An 18993-nucleotide genomic window follows, 5' to 3' on the forward strand; every position below is an offset into this window, starting at 1 on the left:
CGCCACCTCGGCGTTTCCGTTGGTAGATTAGTGGGGTTCCTTGTGGTAGAGGGGACCAATCCAATTGGCAAATAGATATAGTTATAGTGACCCAAGAAAATTGTCCGATAGACCTATTCAGATAGCAGACGATAAGACAGCTAACGATTAGCGGGCCGCAGATGGGCGTTCAGGTTCCGTCGCGACGGAGGGGCCAGTTGGATAACTCCCTCGGGCAGATAACGTTGGTAGTCCAGTCGTGAAGGCCCGGTGGGGCTCCGTATCGGCAGTAAAACGGGTCCGGATAGGTGATTGTAGCCGGAGTGGCCATACCAAGCGGTGATGCAGCCAGTCAAGATGCTCTCAATTAGCAACAGTTGGACTTATCCTACAGCCTTCTTAGACTTAACAACCCTGAAGCAACTATCAACAGACAGAAAATAATCACTAAAAATAGAAATCCCCACCAAATACATTAGACAATGTTAAAACATTCACGTAAAGGACAGCACCAGGAATCGATGGCTTTCCTATACAATTCTATTTAACATTATGGGACACATTAGAGTGGCCAGCCTCAGAAATTGCAGGCAAATAAATGCTTCACAGAGTTCAAGTAAAAGACACATCTCAACATCAACTGTCTAGTGGAGACTGCGTGAAATCAGCCTTCATGGTCGAATTGCTGCAAAGAAACCACTACTAAAGGACACAAACGAGAAGAAGAGACTTGCTTGGGCCAAGAAACAGAGCAATGGACATTAGACCGGTAAAAATCTGTCCTTTGGTCTGATGAGTCCAAATTTGAGATTTTTGGTTCCAACGGCTTGCTGTGTCTTTGTGAGATGCAGAGTAGGTGAACAGATGATCTCTGCATGTGTGGTTCCCACCGTGAAGCATGGAGGAGGAGGTGTGGGGGTGCTTTGCTGGTGACACTGTCAGTGATTTATTTAGAATTCAAGAAACACTTAACCAGCATGGTTACCACAGCATTCTCCAGCGATACGCCATCCCATCTGGTTTGCGCTTAGTGGGACTATCATTTGTTTTTCAACAGGACAATGACCCAACACACCTTCAGGCTGTGTAAGGGCTATTTGACCAAGAAGGAGAGTGATGGAGTGCAGCATCCGATGACCTGGCCTCAACAATCCCCCAACCTCAACCCAATTGAGATGGTTTGGGATGAGTTGGACCGCAGAGTGAAGGAAAAGCAGACAACAAGTGCTCCTCATATGTGGGAACTCCTTCAAGACTGTTGGAAAAGCATTCCTTATGAAGCTGGTTGAGAGAATGCCAAAGCTGTCATCAAGGCAAAGGGTGGCTACTTTGAAGAATCTAAAATATATTTTGATTTGTTTAAAACTTTTTGGGTTACTACATGATTCCATATGTGTAATTTCATAGTTTTGATGTCTTCACTACTATTCTACAATGTAGAAAATAGTAAAAAATAAAGAAAAACCCTTGAATGAGCAGTTGTGTCCAAACTTTTTACTGGTACTGTACATATCCCAACCAGAAGCCATGGATCACAGGCAACATCCGCACCGAGATAAAGGCTAGAGCTGCYGCTTTCAAGGAGTGGGACACTAATCYGGACGCTTACAGGAAATCCCGCTATGCCCTCCGACAAACCATCAAACAGGCAAAGTGTCAATACAGGACTAAGAATGAGTCCTACTACACCGGCTCTGACACTCGTCGGATGTGGCCGGGCTTGCAAACTATTACGGACTACAAAGGGAAACCCAGCCACGAGCTGCCTAGTGTTGCGAGCCTACCAGACGAGCTAAATGCCTTTTATAATCGCTTTAATGCAAACAACACTGAAGTATGCATGAGAGCACCAGCTGTTCCGGGCGACTGTGTGATCACACTCTTCGTAGCCGATGTGAGCAAGACCTTTAAAACAGGTCAACCTTCACAAGGCAGCGGGGCTAGACGGTTTACCAGGACGTGTACTCAGAGCATGCGCGGACAAACTGGCAAGTGTCTTCACTGACATTTTCAACCTCTCCCTGACYGAGTCTGTAATACCTACATGTTTCAAGCAGACCACCATAGTCCCTGTGCCCAAGAAAGTGAAGGTAACCTGCTTAAATGACTTCTGCCCCGTAGCACTCACGTCGTTAGCCATGAAGTACTTAAAAAGGCTGGTCATGGCTCACAACACCATCATTCCAGAAACCCTAGACCCACTTCCATTCGCATACCACCCCAACAGATCCGCAGATGACACAATCTCAATCGCAGTCCACACTGCCCTTTCCCATCTGGACAAAAGCAACCACCTATGTGAGAATGCTATTCATTGACTACAGCTCAGCATTCAACACCATAGTGCCCTCAAAGCTCATCACTAAGCTAAGGACCCTAGAACTAAACACCTTTCTCTGCAACTGGATCCTGGACTTCCTGACAGGCCTCCCCCAGGTGGAAAGTGTAGGCAACAACACACCTGCCACACTGATCATCGACACGGGGGCCCCTCAGGGATTCGCATACCACCCCAACAGATCCGCAGATGACACAATCTCAATCGCAGTCCACACTGCCCTTTCCCATCTGGACAAAAGCAACACCTATGTGAGAATGCTATTCATTGACTACAGCTCAGCATTCAACACCATAGTGCCCTCAAAGCTCATCACTAAGCTAAGACCCTAGAACTAAACCCTTTCTCTGCAACTGGATCCTGGACTTCCTGACAGGCCTCCCCCAGGTGGAAAGTGTAGGCAACAACACACCTGCCACACTGATCATCGACACGGGGGCCCCTCAGGGATGCGTTTTTATTCCCCTCCTGTACTCCCTGTTCACTCAGGGCTGCGTGGCCAAGCATTACAACAGTGATAGGCCTGATCACCGACAATGATGAGACAGCCTATTGGGAGGAGGTGAGAGACCTGGCAGTGTTGTACAACCTCTCCCTCAATATGAGCAAGACAAAGGAGCTGATTGTGGACTACAGGAAAAGGAGGGCTGAACACGCCCCCATTCACATGGACGGGGCTGTATTGGAGCAGGTCGAGAGTTTCAAGTTCCTTGATGTCCACATCACCAACAAACTATCATGGTCCAAAATCACCAAGACAGTCATGAAGAGGGCACGACAACACTTTTTCCCCCTCAGGAGACTGAAAAGATTTTGCATGGGTCCCCAGATCCTAAAAAAATTCTACAGCTGCACCGTCGAGAGCATCCTGACTGGTTGCATCACCGCCTGATGTGGTTACTGCTTGGCATCCAACCGCAAGGCGCTAAAGAGGGTAGTGCGTATGGACCAGTACATCACTGGGGCCAAGCTTCCTGCCATCCAGGACCTAAATACTAGGCAGTGTCAGAGGAAGGCCCAAAAAATTGTCAAAGACTCCAGTCACCCAAGTCATAGACTGTTCTCTATGCTACCGCACGGAAAGCGGAACCAGAGCGCCAAGTCTAGGTCCAAAAGGCTCCTTAACAGCTTCTACCCACAAGCCATAAGACTGGCCACCCAGACTATTTATATTGATCCCCTTTTGTTTTTACACTGCTGCTACTCGCTGTTTATTATCTATGCATAGTCACTTTACCCTTACCTACATGTACAAATTACCTAGACTAACCTGTACCCCCGCACATTGACWCGGTACCGGTACCCCCCGTATTATAGCCTTGTTATTGTTACTTTAGTTTATTTTTTACTTTAGTTTATTTAGTAAATATTTTCTTAACTCTATTTATTGAACTGCATTGTTGGTTAAGGGCTCGTAAGTAAGCAATTCACGGTAAGGTCTACACCTGTTGTATTCGGTGCATGTGACAAATACAATTTAATATGAATGTTTTTGGGTCAATCTATTAAAATTATTCATTCAACAAATTAAAATAATTCCTATTCTGTTCCACACACTGACATTCACAGCTGAGCAGACACAGCACAACAAAACTAAGCTGCTGTGACACCTTTGTGTCTACTCTACTAAAGGATTACTGCTTTGAAGGATTTACAAGGGTCAGTGGTAATCTAGACCAGTAGGAGGCAGTGATGTCTCACAGTGCAATTGACATACACAGTCATTTGCAGTGTTCACAATCACAGTCTCTAAAGGCCTATGCAACAGGCACAACTGCTGGCCACCCTCACTATGTTTGTATATAGAAATCGAAAAGTTGCTTGCCATGCACCTGGCCTATGGGTCATCCATCCACTTCAACCCATCTCTCCATACTCACATACACAGTGCAGATATACATATAAACACCTGCGCCAGGTCCCCCATACACTTACAGACATACAAACAGACCTGCCCTATTAGCTTCTATAAGTCAACTTATTGTAGTTCTCACACATGCACACACACAACCGACACACATTCACCCCAACCGCCCACTCACCCCATACCACTGACCTAGCTTGCAGGTTCTCCAGCTCCATGCTCCTCTCCCGCTCCAGCTTGGAGAGGGCGTCTTTGTGGCGGCGGGTCTCCTGGTGGAGGTGGTCCTCAGCGTGGAGCTCCTGCTCCTTGAGCTGCTCCTCTAGGGCATTGGCCCGGTGCACCAGCTGCAGGTTCTCCTGGCGGAGCCGTGTGTGCTGCTCCCCGCTGGCCTCCGAGTCCTTCTCCAGCTCTGCTGCACGACGCTCCAGTAGGAGCACCTGGGAGAGGGATGGGGTGAGGGTTAGAACAGAGCAGTGCTGTTTGTTTAATAGGATCTCTTTTAGTCCACAACGGGGGGGGGGGGGGGGGGGGCTAATCTGTTATGTGGTACAACAGTGTGTGGAACTGACAGGTTTTTTGTGGCATTTAAGTGATGTTATTGAGAACTACATTATATTTTCTTTGATGTTCAGTGCTGTATAATATGGTGCTATTTGATGCTGAACTTTTTCTTTACATTAATATTCAGTGCTGTATAATGCTGTTTGATACTGTTTGATAAACTCTGTATGATGCTGTATAATGTTATGATGCCGTGTTGTGATGTTGAACTCTGACCTTCTCAGTGATGTCGGTGTCGGCCAGATCCAGTATGTCCCGGGACAGTTCGCCCATGCTGTCCAGCGTCATGGAGCTGTTCCGGAGGTGTCTGAAACACCGGAGAGGAAATATGATAAATGGTTTTCATAAAGAAAGCCCTGTTCTGTCCCTGAAAGCTTTTGCTATTCCACACCAGACTTAGCTACAATTTCAAGATAAGTCAAGATAGCTGGTTATAATTATCCCAAAAAGACAACATATTTTCACATTTAATTTCAAATAATATTCTACAGAATGAATTCAACGAATACATTTTGACCTACCGTGCTACTTTCTTGCTGGACAGCCTCTTGCTGGAGCTGAATGGAAACCAGACAGGAAACCAGTCAGGAAGAGAGAAAGTATAAGAGGAAAGAGACACTGTCCATCTCCTGGTGTCCCTCTTTCCTACTCCCCACCCCCTCATCCCTCGCTCCAAAAAGCAGAGGGATAAAGAGGTTGTTATACTGAGAGGATAGGGTCCTAAAGTATGGTACATGTTCATATGCACATCTGAGTACTCACACACACAACCAGGGTCGTGTTCATTAGGGCACGCAACAGAAKATGTTATAAAATGTGTTGCAACAGGAAACGAACATGCGTGTTTCTTATTGGACAAGTGTGAGGCAGGCCTAGTCCCTCCCTGTTACAGTACATTTTCTTATGTTATGTGCCTAATGAACACAACCCAGGCACAATTTATTTTTWATTTTTTATCAGCACTCATTGAACAGGCACAAGATGATTAAGTCTATTTGTAAGGTTGCAATGGAATACTTGAAATGGAACATGAGAGCAATGACATAAGCCATACACCAATCATAATTTTATCTCAGCAGGCTTTTTATTTGAGAGAAACGGTGGTGAAGTTGACCCTGCTCGACAGTTAACCCGTCAACTTCTAGTGAATCTTTGTTTTCATTTCAATAATGTACTATCTGTGATGTRCTTTATACCTGCTTAAGATTGATGTAAAAAAAAAACAAAAAAAAAACAGCTGGATCTGATATGCTTGATCCATTTTTACTGCAGCTCTCTGACCCCATGATTGTTGATTCATTAACCCATATTTCTAACCTGACGATTATATCTGGTACTATCCCCAAGGTTTGGAAGGAGGCCCATGTACTCCACTTTCGCAAAGGTGGTGACCCTTGTGACCTAAATAATTATTGGCCTATTTCTAAACTTTCTTGCCTAGCTAAAATATTAGAATCCTTGATTCAATCTCAGCTGAGATCTTTCTTATCTTTGAAATATATTCTAAATGTACATCAGTTGGGTTTTAAACCAGATCATATAGCACTATTTCTGCTGCATTCCTAGTTATACATGTGGTTAACTGTTATACATGTGGTTAACATGTGGTTAACTCTTCATTGACATGAAGAGGGCAGCACTATACACACAGGTACACATGGATTTTGTGTTGTAGATATGTGGTAGTGGATTATGGGCCTGAGTGCACACATTTAGTGTGTTGTGAATTCTGTAATGAATGTATTGTAATGTTTTAAAAATTGTATATCTGCCTTAATTTTGTCGGACCCCAGGAAGAGTAGCTGATGCTGGGGATCCATAATAAATACAAATRTCAAAGGCTTTCGATACTGTTGATCACTCACTGGTAATTCAGAGGCTTTCCTCAAATTGGCCTAGACAAGGCTGCTTGTAACTGGTTAAAAAATGACTTAACAGATAGATCCCCATTAGCTGCTGCTTTTGCAACARCTAATGGGGATCCTAATTAAATACCAAAAATGTATATCTACTGATGGTGTTAAATCAGGTTTTCTGGATATTACGAAAGGTGTAGCGCAGAGGTCGATTCATGGTCCTGTACTTTTTACTGTTTAGATTACCAATATCGAGTTGTCTGTAAAAAATTGTAACCTGCACTTGTATGCCGATTATACTGTCGTGTATGCTATTGCCCCCACGGTTGACCATGCTCTATCTGAACTACAGACTGCCTTCATTGTATTAGAAAAAAAACTTTATTGACCTGAAATGTGTACTGAATGCTGATAAAACTAAGTATATACTGTTCTCTAGAGCGCATAAAAATAAGTCTGATGATTTAAGCATATGTATTTTGGATGGTGTCCATATTGATTGTGTCCATGCTTACAAATAACTGGGCATCTGGATAGATGAAAAGCTGTCGTTTAAAAAGCATATTGCGGAGTTAGTTAAGAAGCTGAKAATAAAAATGGCATTTTTCTATAGAAATAGGTCCTACCTCTCGCTAAATAGTAGAAAGCAGATCATTCAGTTGACGTTCGTATTGGTCTGAGACTATGGCGACATCATCTATATGAACACAGCTGACAATTCAGCCGTTAGATGCAGTTTATCACACGGGCAAACATTTTTGTTCTCATCACTGCATTCACTGCAACCAGAAAGTTGGTTGGCCCTCTTTGATGTCACTTAACTTGATACATTGCTACGTGTTCATTTATAAAGCCCTTTTACAAAAAGTCCCACTATACCTAACAGCACCACTAAACTTTAGATGCACGAGTTACCACGCCCGGTCTCAGGGATGGCTAACTGTGGAAATTCCTTTGGTCTCTACTGAGTTAGGTAAATCAGCTTTAAGTTTTCCTGCACCTTATTTGTGGAACAATCTTTCTTAAAGGTGATGTTCTGGTGGCTGTAGGGCAATTCAGAAGGCTGATTGAGAACTTTATTACTGATGAAAGTGTGTTTTTAACGACTGTGTTTTTCTTTCAGCTTGCATTTTGTATTTATATTTTGATGTGTGTATTTTCTGTAATTTAGGGCTCATCTGTAAGAGACTTTGGTCTCAGTATGACTCCCTGATAAAACAAAGGTTCAAACCATTGTAATTGACATCACTGACCTGTGAAGTTAATTCAGATTTAGCATTATTTTTTTATACATTTGTCACTGCACAGATGGAATTCTTTCCATGAGCTTGACAGGATGTGAGATACAGTRTGTATATATGAAACGTATAAGGCATGCACTGATATGAGCAATGGGAACTCCGGGCAAACCTTCTGTTGGCAACATAGCACCAACAGCTAGAGCAAAGCATGACAGTCCACCAAACTCAGTTTAAAAACAACTATGCCCTTTAACCTTATGAATCCTATTATAACAATGCAGTACAGATACGATGAGCAAGCTTGAGTTTGAGTGAGAGGTTCTCYCCAAAACAAGCTCAGTCAAGCCAAACACCAATGCTGTCAACACACCACAACTCACACACAAACGTGCACTGAAGAGTGAAGATGAGTGGAGCGAGTGAGATGTGTGTGACGAACCTGTTCAAAAACACACAAACACCGTCATAATCTGTGCATGTGTCTGTCTATTTGACATTAAACACAGCACGCGTGTGTATCTTACCAATTGAACATAACAGGGCAGCACATGCACAGACAACTAAAGTAATGTGTTTCCTTGTCAACACGGCAACACACACACACACACACACACACACACGGGTAAGCTTAGTGGTGGTGAGAAGTGTTACCTATTCATCTCTAGGAAATTGAGGCGAGTGGAGAGGTCCTCTAGGCGAGAGATTTGTTTGTGACATTGGTTACAGAAAAAGTCCAGCGCCTCCTCCCTAAGGAAGCTCTGAAAGCTTGCAGGGAGAGTAGTTGGGGCGCTGGGGAGAGGAAGAGAGGAGGGGAAAAGGAGAGGGAGTGAGTGCCGGAAAAGTGGGGTGCACAGTGAGGAAGCTTTGGGGATCAAGAGCGCAGGATTATCAGAGTTTGTGAAAAGTGAGACAAATTGGGCTGTGGGGTTTACTGAAAGGTTGGAATCCATCTAAGTGTTGTTGCATCCGAGGTTTCGTCCTGTCATTGGGCTCACTTTAATACACTGAGTGTGTAAAACATTTAAGAACACCTGCTCTTTCAATTACATAGATTGACCAGGTGAAAGTTATGATCCCTTATTGATGTCACTTGTTAAATCCACTTCAAATCAGTGTAGATGAAGGGGAGAAGACCGGTTAAAAGAATGATTTTTAAGCCTCGAGACAATTGAGACATGGATTGTGTATGTGTGCCATTCAGARGGTGAGTGGGCAAGACAAAAGATGTAAGTGCCTTTGAACCGGGTATGGTAGTAGGTGCCAGGCGCACTGGTTTGTGTCAAGAACTGCAACGCTGCTGGGTTTTTCACACTCAACAATTTCCTGTGTGTATCAAGAATGGTCCACCACCCAAAGAACATCCAGCCAACTTGACACAACTGTGGGAAGAATTGGTGTCAACATGGGCCAGCATCCCTGTGGAATGCGTTCAACACCTAATAGAGTCCATTCCCTGACGAATTGAGGCTGTTCTGAGTGCAAAAGGTGAGTGTGCAACTCAATATTAGGAAGGTATAGTGAAGGACACTAATGTGAAGTAACAGCGGCAGTAGGTTATGTATGTGTGTGTTGCAGTAGGTAGTGACGCAACAGCGTGTGTTTGTAGACAGAGTGGCAGTGAAGCAGCAGTGTACCGTCTCTAGGTGTGTGTGTTTGTCTTGTAAGACGAGGAGAGTGGTTAACATCCTGTGTGTACAGAGGTGTCGTTTACACACATCTGTGTGAAAGGGGTCAGATCAATTTTACACTTCAGTTTTGACCAGTCGTACGTCTCTTGGCATCACCGCACACAGCACTGCACTAACCACAATGCTCCTGCAACACACTGTAAATCACAGTGGACTGATTCAAACTGGCTTAGTGCCCATTAATTCTAGTTGGAAGGAAGTTATGGTTGTAACGTTGAATTACCGAGGGGGAGAAAGGTTTCGTATTACTTGTAACTCAGAAGGAATCAATAAAGCCAAGCCATTTAGGCCAGCTTATTTCCATATTGTGACCGAGAGAGAAAATCTAGGTAGTTAGCTGGCTAAGAGCTTGGGAAAATATCACGCAAACGGGAATTACGCATTATCCGGCTTAGCGTCTCTGATGTAAACAAAGGGGGGGGTGGAGTGACCGCAGAAAAACGAGAGGAAGTGCTCAGGGGTGTTCAGGCAGAGCAGTACCGTGTCAGAGGAAGGAGAGAGGGGAGTGAGTGGTCAGGTGAAACAGACACTTATCCATATTGGCCGGCTCAACCCCCAGCTTTGTTAGGCAGCATATGGAAAGCCTGTAACTTTCAATTTTGTCTAAATTCCATTCCAGAAACATGGCTCTGTTTGCCCTTGATAACTTGCCCTTGCAAACTCAAGGGGACTGGATGTGTGAAAGTATATGGTGTGAAGTAGCTCTGCCTGTCCTTCAAACCAATTTTTTTATAAATGAGTTTGCACCATATTGCTTTCACCTGCCTAGTCCTTTCAGATACCTCAGAGCGAACAATGAAGGGCAGAGAGAAGGGAGCGAGTTTTTTGGAATGGAATCCAGCCAGTGTCCTCAGCTTCACTGAGTAAGCAGCAACAGGGAGAGAGAGTGTGAGTAAGTGAACTTTGCCCATGTTCCCTTTTATCTCACCCTTCAGGAACAGGAGGCAGTAGGGGTGGAATGGGAAGGACGTCTCCAGAGAGTCCTTGTCATGTTTGACCTCCAGTCTTTCCAAACATATAGCCAGTCAGTCTGGTTATAACAGCACCGGGTGAGGATTTGACTGTTAAAATGTAGCTAATTAAATCTACCCTGCTACTCTATCCAGCAGGACAACAATTTCCCTGTTCCCAGACAGGAGCCAATGACGAAGACTACAAACAACTGTATTTGACTTTAGAGGTGATATCCTAGGATTAAATAATATTATCGTTGGTAACAATATGGCAGATACTGTGGGAGACCTTCATCCGACATGTCTGTTTTCAACTGATTAGTGGTACTAAGCCTAGCCTACACATTCCTATACGTCACAGTCATACTTTGAGTGCTTAGTTGGTGTGGGCTATTGACTGGGGCCGTTCTTTAAGGGTGGTCCGTACCTGGGAGAGAGTAGCAGGGAGGAGCAGTTGTTCTGGTCCAGGGTCTGGAGGTGGGACGAGTCCCCCTCTCCATCTGTCCCCTCAGTGGTGTCCAGCAGCAGYTCCGAGGTGTTGCTCTCCCCAAAGTCCTCAAAGTGCTCCTCCTCCCTGCCGATCACTGTCACCAGGGAGAGGCTGTGCAGCTCTGAGCTCAAGGAGAACCTGAGGGAGAGAGGGAAAAGGGAGGATAGCAATGAGTGTGTATAAAAGAGAGAAATAGAAAAATAGGAGAAGAATAGCCCTTCAGGTACACACAGCAAACCTATTAAAGAAAAAGTATTTTCCTGCACTTAGCCAATTTTGGAGGTACTGGATTTTGTGTGAATGTTGTCAGGGGTGGAAATGCAGGTAAATGCTGGTAAACCTTGTTTGATCATTTACAGGCTTCATGGTTTGTGGTTCTATGCATCTACAATGCATTCAGAAAGTATTCAGACCCCTTGACTTTTTCCACATTCTGTTACGTTGCAGCCTTATTCAAAAATGTATTAATATTTTTTTTGTCAACCATCAATACAACCATCAATCAATACATCAATACATACCCCATAATCACAAAGCGAAAACAGGTTTTTAGAAAATTTTGCAAATCTAAACAAAAAACCCCAGAAATACCTTATTTACATAAGTATTCAGACCCTTTGCTATGAGACTCGAAATTGAGCTCAGGTGCATCCTGTTTCCATTGACCATCCTTAAGATGTTTCTACACCTTGATTGGAGTCCACCTGTGGGAAATTCAATTGATTGGACATGATCTGGAAAGGCATACATCTGTATATATACAGTCACACAGTTGACAGTGCAGCGCAAAAACTAAGCCATGAGGTCGAAAAAATTGTCCGTAGAGCTCCGAGAAAGGATTTTGTTGAGGCACAGATCTGGGGAAGGGTTTCCAAAAAATTATACAGCATTGAAGGTCCCCAAGAACGCAATGGCCTCCATCATTCTTAAATGGAAGAAGTGGAACCACCAAGACTTTTCCTAGAGCTGGCCGCACGGCCAAACTGAGCAATCGAGGGAGAAGGACCTTGGTCAGGGAGGTGACCAAGAACCCAATGGTCACTCTGACAGAGCTTCAGAGTTCCTCTGTGAATATGGAGAACCTTCCAGAAGGACAACCATCTCTGCAGCACTCCACCAATCAGGCTTTTATGGCCAGACAGAAGCCACTCCTCAGTAAAAGGCACATGACAGCCCGCTTCGAGTTCACCAAAAGGCACTTAAAGCACGCAGACCATAAGAGACAAGATTCTCTGGTTTGATGAAACCAAGATTGAACTCTTTGGCCTGAATGCCAAGAGTTACGTCTGGAGGAAACCTGGCACCATCCCTGCGGTGAAGCATGGTGGTGGCAGCATCATGCTGTGGGGGATGTTTTTCAACAGCAGGGACTGGGAGACTAGTGAGGATAGAGGCAAAGTTGAACAGAGCAAAGTACAGCGAGATCCTTGATGAAAACCTGCTCCAGAGCGCTCAGGACCTCAGGCAGGGATGAAGGTTCACCTTCCAACAGGACAACGACCCTAAGCACACAGCCAAGACAACGCAGGAGTGGCTTCGGGACAAGTCTCTGAAAGTCCTTGAGTGGCCCAGCCAGAGCCCGCACTTGAACCCGATCGAACATCTCTGGAGAGACCTGAAAATAGCTGTGCAGCAATGTTCCCCATCCGACCTGACAGAGCTTGAGAGAATCTGCAGAGGAGAATGGGATAAACTCCCCAAATACAGCTGTGCCAAGCTTGTTATGTCATACCCAATAAGACTCAAGGCTGTAATCGCTGCCAAATGTGCTTCAACAAAGTACTGAGTAAAGGGTCTGAATACTTGTGTAAATGTAATATTTAAGTTTTTTATTTTTAATAGATTTGCAAAAAATTCTAAAAACCTATTTTTGCTTTTCATTATGGGGTATTGTGTGAAGATTGATGAGGGAAAAAAACTATTTGATCCATTTTAGAATAAGGCTGTAAGGTAACATGTGGAAAAAGCCAAGGGGTCTGAATACTTTCCGAATGCACTGTACATGTATGTGTGATTGTGAACAGCCCGTTTCACAAATCTCATGCACACTTATGAGGCTTTAGCTAAAGTAAGGTTAAGTTAGAGTCTCTCTTCACTTGACTCGCATCTATTACTGTTTATCACCGCTTCTATAAAAACTAGAGGTCAACCGATTAATCGGCATTGGCCGATTAATTAGGGCCGATATCAAGTTATAACAATCGGTAATCGTCCTTTTTGGACGCCGATTATGGCCGATTACATTGCAATCCACGAGGAGACTGGGTGGCAGGCTGACCACCTGTTACGCAAGTGCAGCAAGGAGCCAAGGTAAGTTGCTAGCTAGCATTAAACTTATCTTATAAAACAATCATTCTTCACAAAATCACTAGTTAACCACACATGGTTGATGATATTACTAGTTTAACTAGCTTGTCCTGCGTTGCATATAATCAATGCGGTGCCTGTTAATTTATCATCGAATCACAGCCTCCTTCGCCAAACAGGTGATGATTTAACAAAAACGCAGTTGCGAAAAAAACACAATCGTTGCACCAATGCACCGAACCATAAACATCAATGCCTTCCTTAAAATCAATACACAAGTATATTTTTTAAAACCTGCATATTTTTTAAAAACCTGCATATAAATTCATGTTAGCAGGTAATATTAACTAGGGAAATTGTGTCACTTCTCTTGCGTTCAGTGTAAGCAGAGTCAGGRTATATGCAGCATTTTGGACCGCCTGGCTCGTTGCGAACTGTGTGAAGACCATTTCTTCCTAACAAAGACCGTAATTAATTTGCCAGAATTTTACATAATTATGACATAACACTGAAGGATGTGCAATGTAACAGCAATAATTACTTAGGGTTGCCACCCGTTCGATATAATACGGAATGGTTCCGTATTTCACTGAAAGAATAAACATTTTTTCCCCCGAAATAATAGTTTCTGGATTTGACCATATTAATGACCTAAGGCTTGTATTTCTGTATGTTTATTATATTATAATTAAGTCTATGATTTGATATTTGACAGAGCAGTCTGACTGAGCCGTGGTAGGCAGCAGCAGGCTCGTAAGCATTCATTCAAACAGCACTTTCCTGTGTTTGCCAGCAGCTCATCGCAATGCTTGAAGCACAGCACTGTTTATGACTTCAAGCCTATCAACTCCCGAGATTAGGCTGGCATTACTATAGTGCCTATAAGAACACCCAATAGTCAAAGGTATATGAAATACAAATGGTATAGAGAGAAATAGTACTATAATTCCTATAATAACTACAACCTAAAACTTCTTAACTGGGAATATTGAAGACTCATGTTAAAAGGAACCACCAGCTTTCATATGTTCTCACGTTCTGAGCAAGGAACTTAAACGTTAGCTTTTTTTACATGGCACATATTGCACTTTTAGCTTTCTTCTCCAACACTGTGTTTTTGCATTATTTAAACCAAATTGAACATGTTTCATTATTTATTTGAAACAAAATAGATTTTATTTATGTATTATATTAAGTTAAAATAAAAGTGTTTATTAGTTCTATTTCTGAATATATATATATATATATATATATATATATATATATATATATATATATATATATATATATATATATATATATATATATATATATATATATATATATATAAATAAATATCATCAAGGACAACAACCACCCGAGCCACTGCCTGTTCACCCCGCTTCCATCCAGAAGGCGAGGTCGGTACAGGTGCATCAAAGCTGGGACCGAGATTCTGAAAAACAGCTTCACTCTCAAGGCCATCARACTATTAAATAGCCATCACTAGCACAAGCAGGTAGCAACTCACCCACTACTCAGCCCAACACTGAAGTCCCTAGTAAGGTCCCGCACATAGAGGGCGGGTGATGAGAGAGACCGCATCTTTAAACGCTGTCCGCTGCCCCCGCATCTCAACCTCGGAGCAACTGGAAACAGACAACCTCCAGCCAACCAGAGCGGAATCCTGAACACTCATTGGCTACACCAACCCGAGTAGTACTGCCCAGTTCTCCAGTTAAGAGACGATCCCAAAGACCTTGTCCACTTGAGATCAGTCTACTGTTCCCAGAAAATGGTAATGTAAATTGCACTCTTCTTTCCTTACAGTGAATGTTTAAAACCTTTCTGGGATAGGGGACAGTATTTTCACGTCCGGATAAAAAGCGTGCCCAAAGTAAACTGCCTGCTGCTCAGGACCAGAAGCTACGATATGCATATAATTAGTAGATTTGGATAGAAAACACTCTGAAGTTTCTAAAACTGTTAWTAATGTYTGTGAATATAACAGAACTGACTTGGCAGGCGAAACCCCGAGCACAATCCATCCAGGGAATTTTTTGTTGTTGATGTCACTGTTTTCCAATGGGTTTCTATGGGAGACCTGATTTATTAGGGCCCAGATTGCAGTTCCTATGGCTTCCACTAGATGTCAACAGTCTTTAGAAATTGTTCAATGTTTTTCTTTTGAGAAATGAAGAAGTATGGCTGTTCTTTGTAGGTGTTACTCTGAAGGGCTTTAGTCTTTTGTTGCGCGTGAACTGGAGCGGCTTCACGTTGTTTTTATCCGGTATTAGAAACAGTTTATTCCGTCTTAAATTGTATCATTTATTTACATTTTAGGATACCTGAGGTTGGATTAGGAACATTGTTTGAAATGTTTGGACCAAGTTTACAGGTAACTTATTAGATACTTTGTAGTCATGTTGGAACTGAATCAAACGCAATTTCTGAATCAAACACACCAAATAAATGGAAATTTTGCAGATATAAAGAAGGAATTTATCGAACAAAACGACCATTCATTGTGTCACAGACATTTGAGAATGCAAAAAGAAGATCTTCATAGGTAAGGCATTTATTATATGGCTATTTCTGACTTTTGTGTCGCACCTGCCTGGTTGAAAAATTATTTTCATGTGTTTGTATACGGGGCACTGTCCTCAGATAAGCGCATGGTTTGCTTTCGCCGTAAAGCCTTTTTGAAATCTGACACAGCAGCTGGATTAACAAGAAATTAAGCTTTATTTTGATGTATTACACTTATATTTTCATGAAGGTTGAATATTGATATTCCTGTAGTTTGAATTTGGCGCGCTACAATTTCACTGGATGTTGTCAAATCAATCACGCTAACGGGATTCGAGCGGGATTCATGCTTAGGGATCCCTAAGAGGTTAATTAATAGGTTACCACCAACGTGGGCGACTAGAAAGTGTTCATCACAGTCTGTCCCCACAAATGATCAGTACTCACAAGTGACCAGTCGGTCATTCCCTGTTACCATGGGCTCTTCCTCATAGACTTGAGTCAAGATGGGGAGGCAGGCTGTGAGTGCCTGAGGGTTAATCAAATTTAGGGCTAAACAGGGGCACCAGGCAGGYGCAGTGACTGGCCAGGGCCCAGCCTAGTGGGGGGATGCTGGGGTAGGACAGGACGGGTGGATGGGGTAGGGTGGGTAATCCTGTTAAACTCCTAATCCCCAACSAAGAGCCAAGGCATCCCCAGTCAAGGCATTCAAGGACTAGGTTTGATGGGAAGTTGTGAAGTCATCAGCCATCCCCCTTGCTAGATGAGCAATAGAGAACAAAATAGGAAAGGCCCATCCCCCACATTTGCTATGTCATGACATACCTGGACCACCTATTGAGATGTGCCGTTTGTTCAGTAGATCTGGTGTTAAATTAAGTGAAAAGGGCACTGGAGTGACCTATTGTTAAATGTTACTGACACAGTGTTGAGTCATCGTGTGTGGGAATAGGAAATGAGTCTAGTTGTTAATGCAAGAGCACATGACTGAGGCAGTAGTGTGTTGTTATTGTGCTGATTTGCTTAATTTGTTTTGTTTACCTTTACCTCTGATGGTCAAAGGTGACTATTGATCCCACCCCTGCCAATTGTAAACCTTTTTACACTGACATCAACTAAAAATGGTTGTGGTTGGTTTCTGTAATTCACCTGCAGTGATCTTCTGACCCATCAGTGACAGACAGGATAAAACAGGAAATGTGGAACTTAAAGAAGGAACTGAGTTGAAACGCAGACAAATCTGCCTCAGGGAAGACTGTATAGGTAAGGCCTGAGATAACCACCCTAAGCTGAAGTTAGAAAGTTATATAAGAAAACACCTGTATGGCAAGAGTAACAGGAGCATGATCTGACATAGTTAGCAGAGTAGAAAAGGGATGTCAGATAGACTGCCGTTTGGCAGTGGAATATATTTCCATTCAAAATGTGTCAACAAGTTGCCTGACAGCACAGAGAAAGGTCAACATTTACAGAAAGTGATTTATTCCAGGGGAAGTTCAGCCCTGGAGAGCCAGGGGAAGACCTTCCATAATTACGGCCAGATCGCTAACAGTTCAGGACTGCTGAAACAGGATCAAGTGGAAGTGTCAGAGTCTCTGCCGGCCCTGGCTTTGGCCCCCTTCCGCATGAATGAAAGAGGTGTCAGGGAGCAGAGGAGGGAAGATGGGGCCCTCTCCAGAAGAAAAAGGAAAAAAGTGAAAAAGAGCGAACTCCACACTTCCTGGAATTCAAGGCTCAACTGTGAACAGGAAGTCCAAACACATCCCCCCCAATCCGTCATCAAGCCAGAGAGATGGGTAAACGCAATCAGCAGACAAGGCCTTATATGCCCCTACACTTCCTCCTCCCTCGTGACTGACCCCAGCACTACATGCAAAAACAACTCATAAATACACTCAGAATAAAGACCCCAAACAACAGCTATTGTACACTGCTCAAAAAAAATAAAGGGAACACTTAAACAACACAATGTAACTCCAAGTCAATCACACTTCTGTGAAATCAAACTGTCCACTTAGGAAGCAACACTGATTGACAATAAATTTCACATGCTGTTGTGCAAATGGAATAGACAACAGATGGAAATTATAGGCAATTAGCAAGACACCCCCAATAAAGGAGTGGTTCTGCAGGTGGTGACCACAGACCACTTCTCAGTTCCTATGCTTCCTGGCTGATGTTTTGGTCACTTTTGAATGCTGGCGTGCTTTCACTCTAGTGGTAGCATGAGACGGAGTCTACAACCCACACAAGTGGCTCAGGTAGTGCAGCTCATCCAGGATGGCACATCAATGCGAGCTGTGGCAAGAAGGTTTGCTGTGTCTGTCAGCGTAGTGTCCAGAGCATGGAGGCGCTACCGGAGACAGGCCAGTACATCAGGAGACATGGAGGAGGCCGTAGGAGGGCAACAACCCAGCAGCAGGACCGCTACCTCTGCCTTTGTGCAAGGAGGAGCACTGCCAGAGCCCTGCAAATTGACCTCCAGCAGGCCACAAATGTGCATATATATATATATATATATATGCATATGTATATATATATATACATATATATATATATATATATATATATATATATATACATATATCATACACACACACACACACACACACACACACACACACACACACACACACACACAACCGGTCAAAAGTTTTAGAACACCTACTCATTCAAGAGTTTATCTTTATTTTTACTATTTTCTACATTGTAGAATTATAGTGAAGACATCAAAACTATGAAATAACATATGGAATAACGTAGTAACCCATTTTTTTTCTTTACAAATCTAAAAATATTTTAGATTCTTCAAATAGCCACCCTTTGCCTCGATAACAGCTTTGCACACTCTTGGCATTCTTTCAACCAGCTTCATGAGGTAGTCACACACAACATAAACATACTGTTGTAGGCTATAGCGGAATCGAATGCTTTGTTGGTTTTGACACTCTTATGTAGATGTCATAACTAGCCATAAAATAACGCAATATATGTCACAACAGGGCTAAATATATGTGTCATGACTGGTTATGACAAGTTATGTCAGCTGACATTATGACATAGTTATGACAAGTAATGAGGGAAAAATGGYGCCGACAGAGGGCTGCCATGCTTCTAACTCTTGGGAAACTATGCAGTATTTTTTTAAATGTATTATTTCTTACATTATTAGCCCAGAAATGTGATTATGTTATTACATACAGCCGGG

General features: G+C 43.1%; 1 protein-coding gene across 2 annotated transcripts in view; it reads right to left on the reverse strand.

The window, feature by feature from the left end:
• The window catches only part of LOC111976264 (rab11 family-interacting protein 3-like), a 107479-nt gene that overhangs the window by 33954 nt on the left and 54532 nt on the right, over positions 1–18993 (reverse strand). Inside the window, exons 5-9 of one of the 2 annotated variants that reach the window (XM_024005041.2) lie at positions 10908–11108; positions 8491–8628; positions 5264–5299; positions 4959–5049; positions 4374–4618 (exon numbers count right to left, since the gene is read on the reverse strand). In XM_024005041.2, coding sequence (XP_023860809.1) covers positions 4374–4618; positions 4959–5049; positions 5264–5299; positions 8491–8628; positions 10908–11108 — 711 coding nt within the window. The remainder of the gene's footprint in view (positions 1–4373; positions 4619–4958; positions 5050–5263; positions 5300–8490; positions 8629–10907; positions 11109–18993) is intronic. The other variant, XM_024005042.2, reaches the window with a different exon arrangement.

This window comes from Salvelinus sp. IW2-2015, linkage group LG17 (genome assembly GCF_002910315.2).
Source record: "Salvelinus sp. IW2-2015 linkage group LG17, ASM291031v2, whole genome shotgun sequence".
Classification (NCBI taxonomy): Eukaryota; Metazoa; Chordata; class Actinopteri; order Salmoniformes; family Salmonidae; genus Salvelinus; species Salvelinus sp. IW2-2015.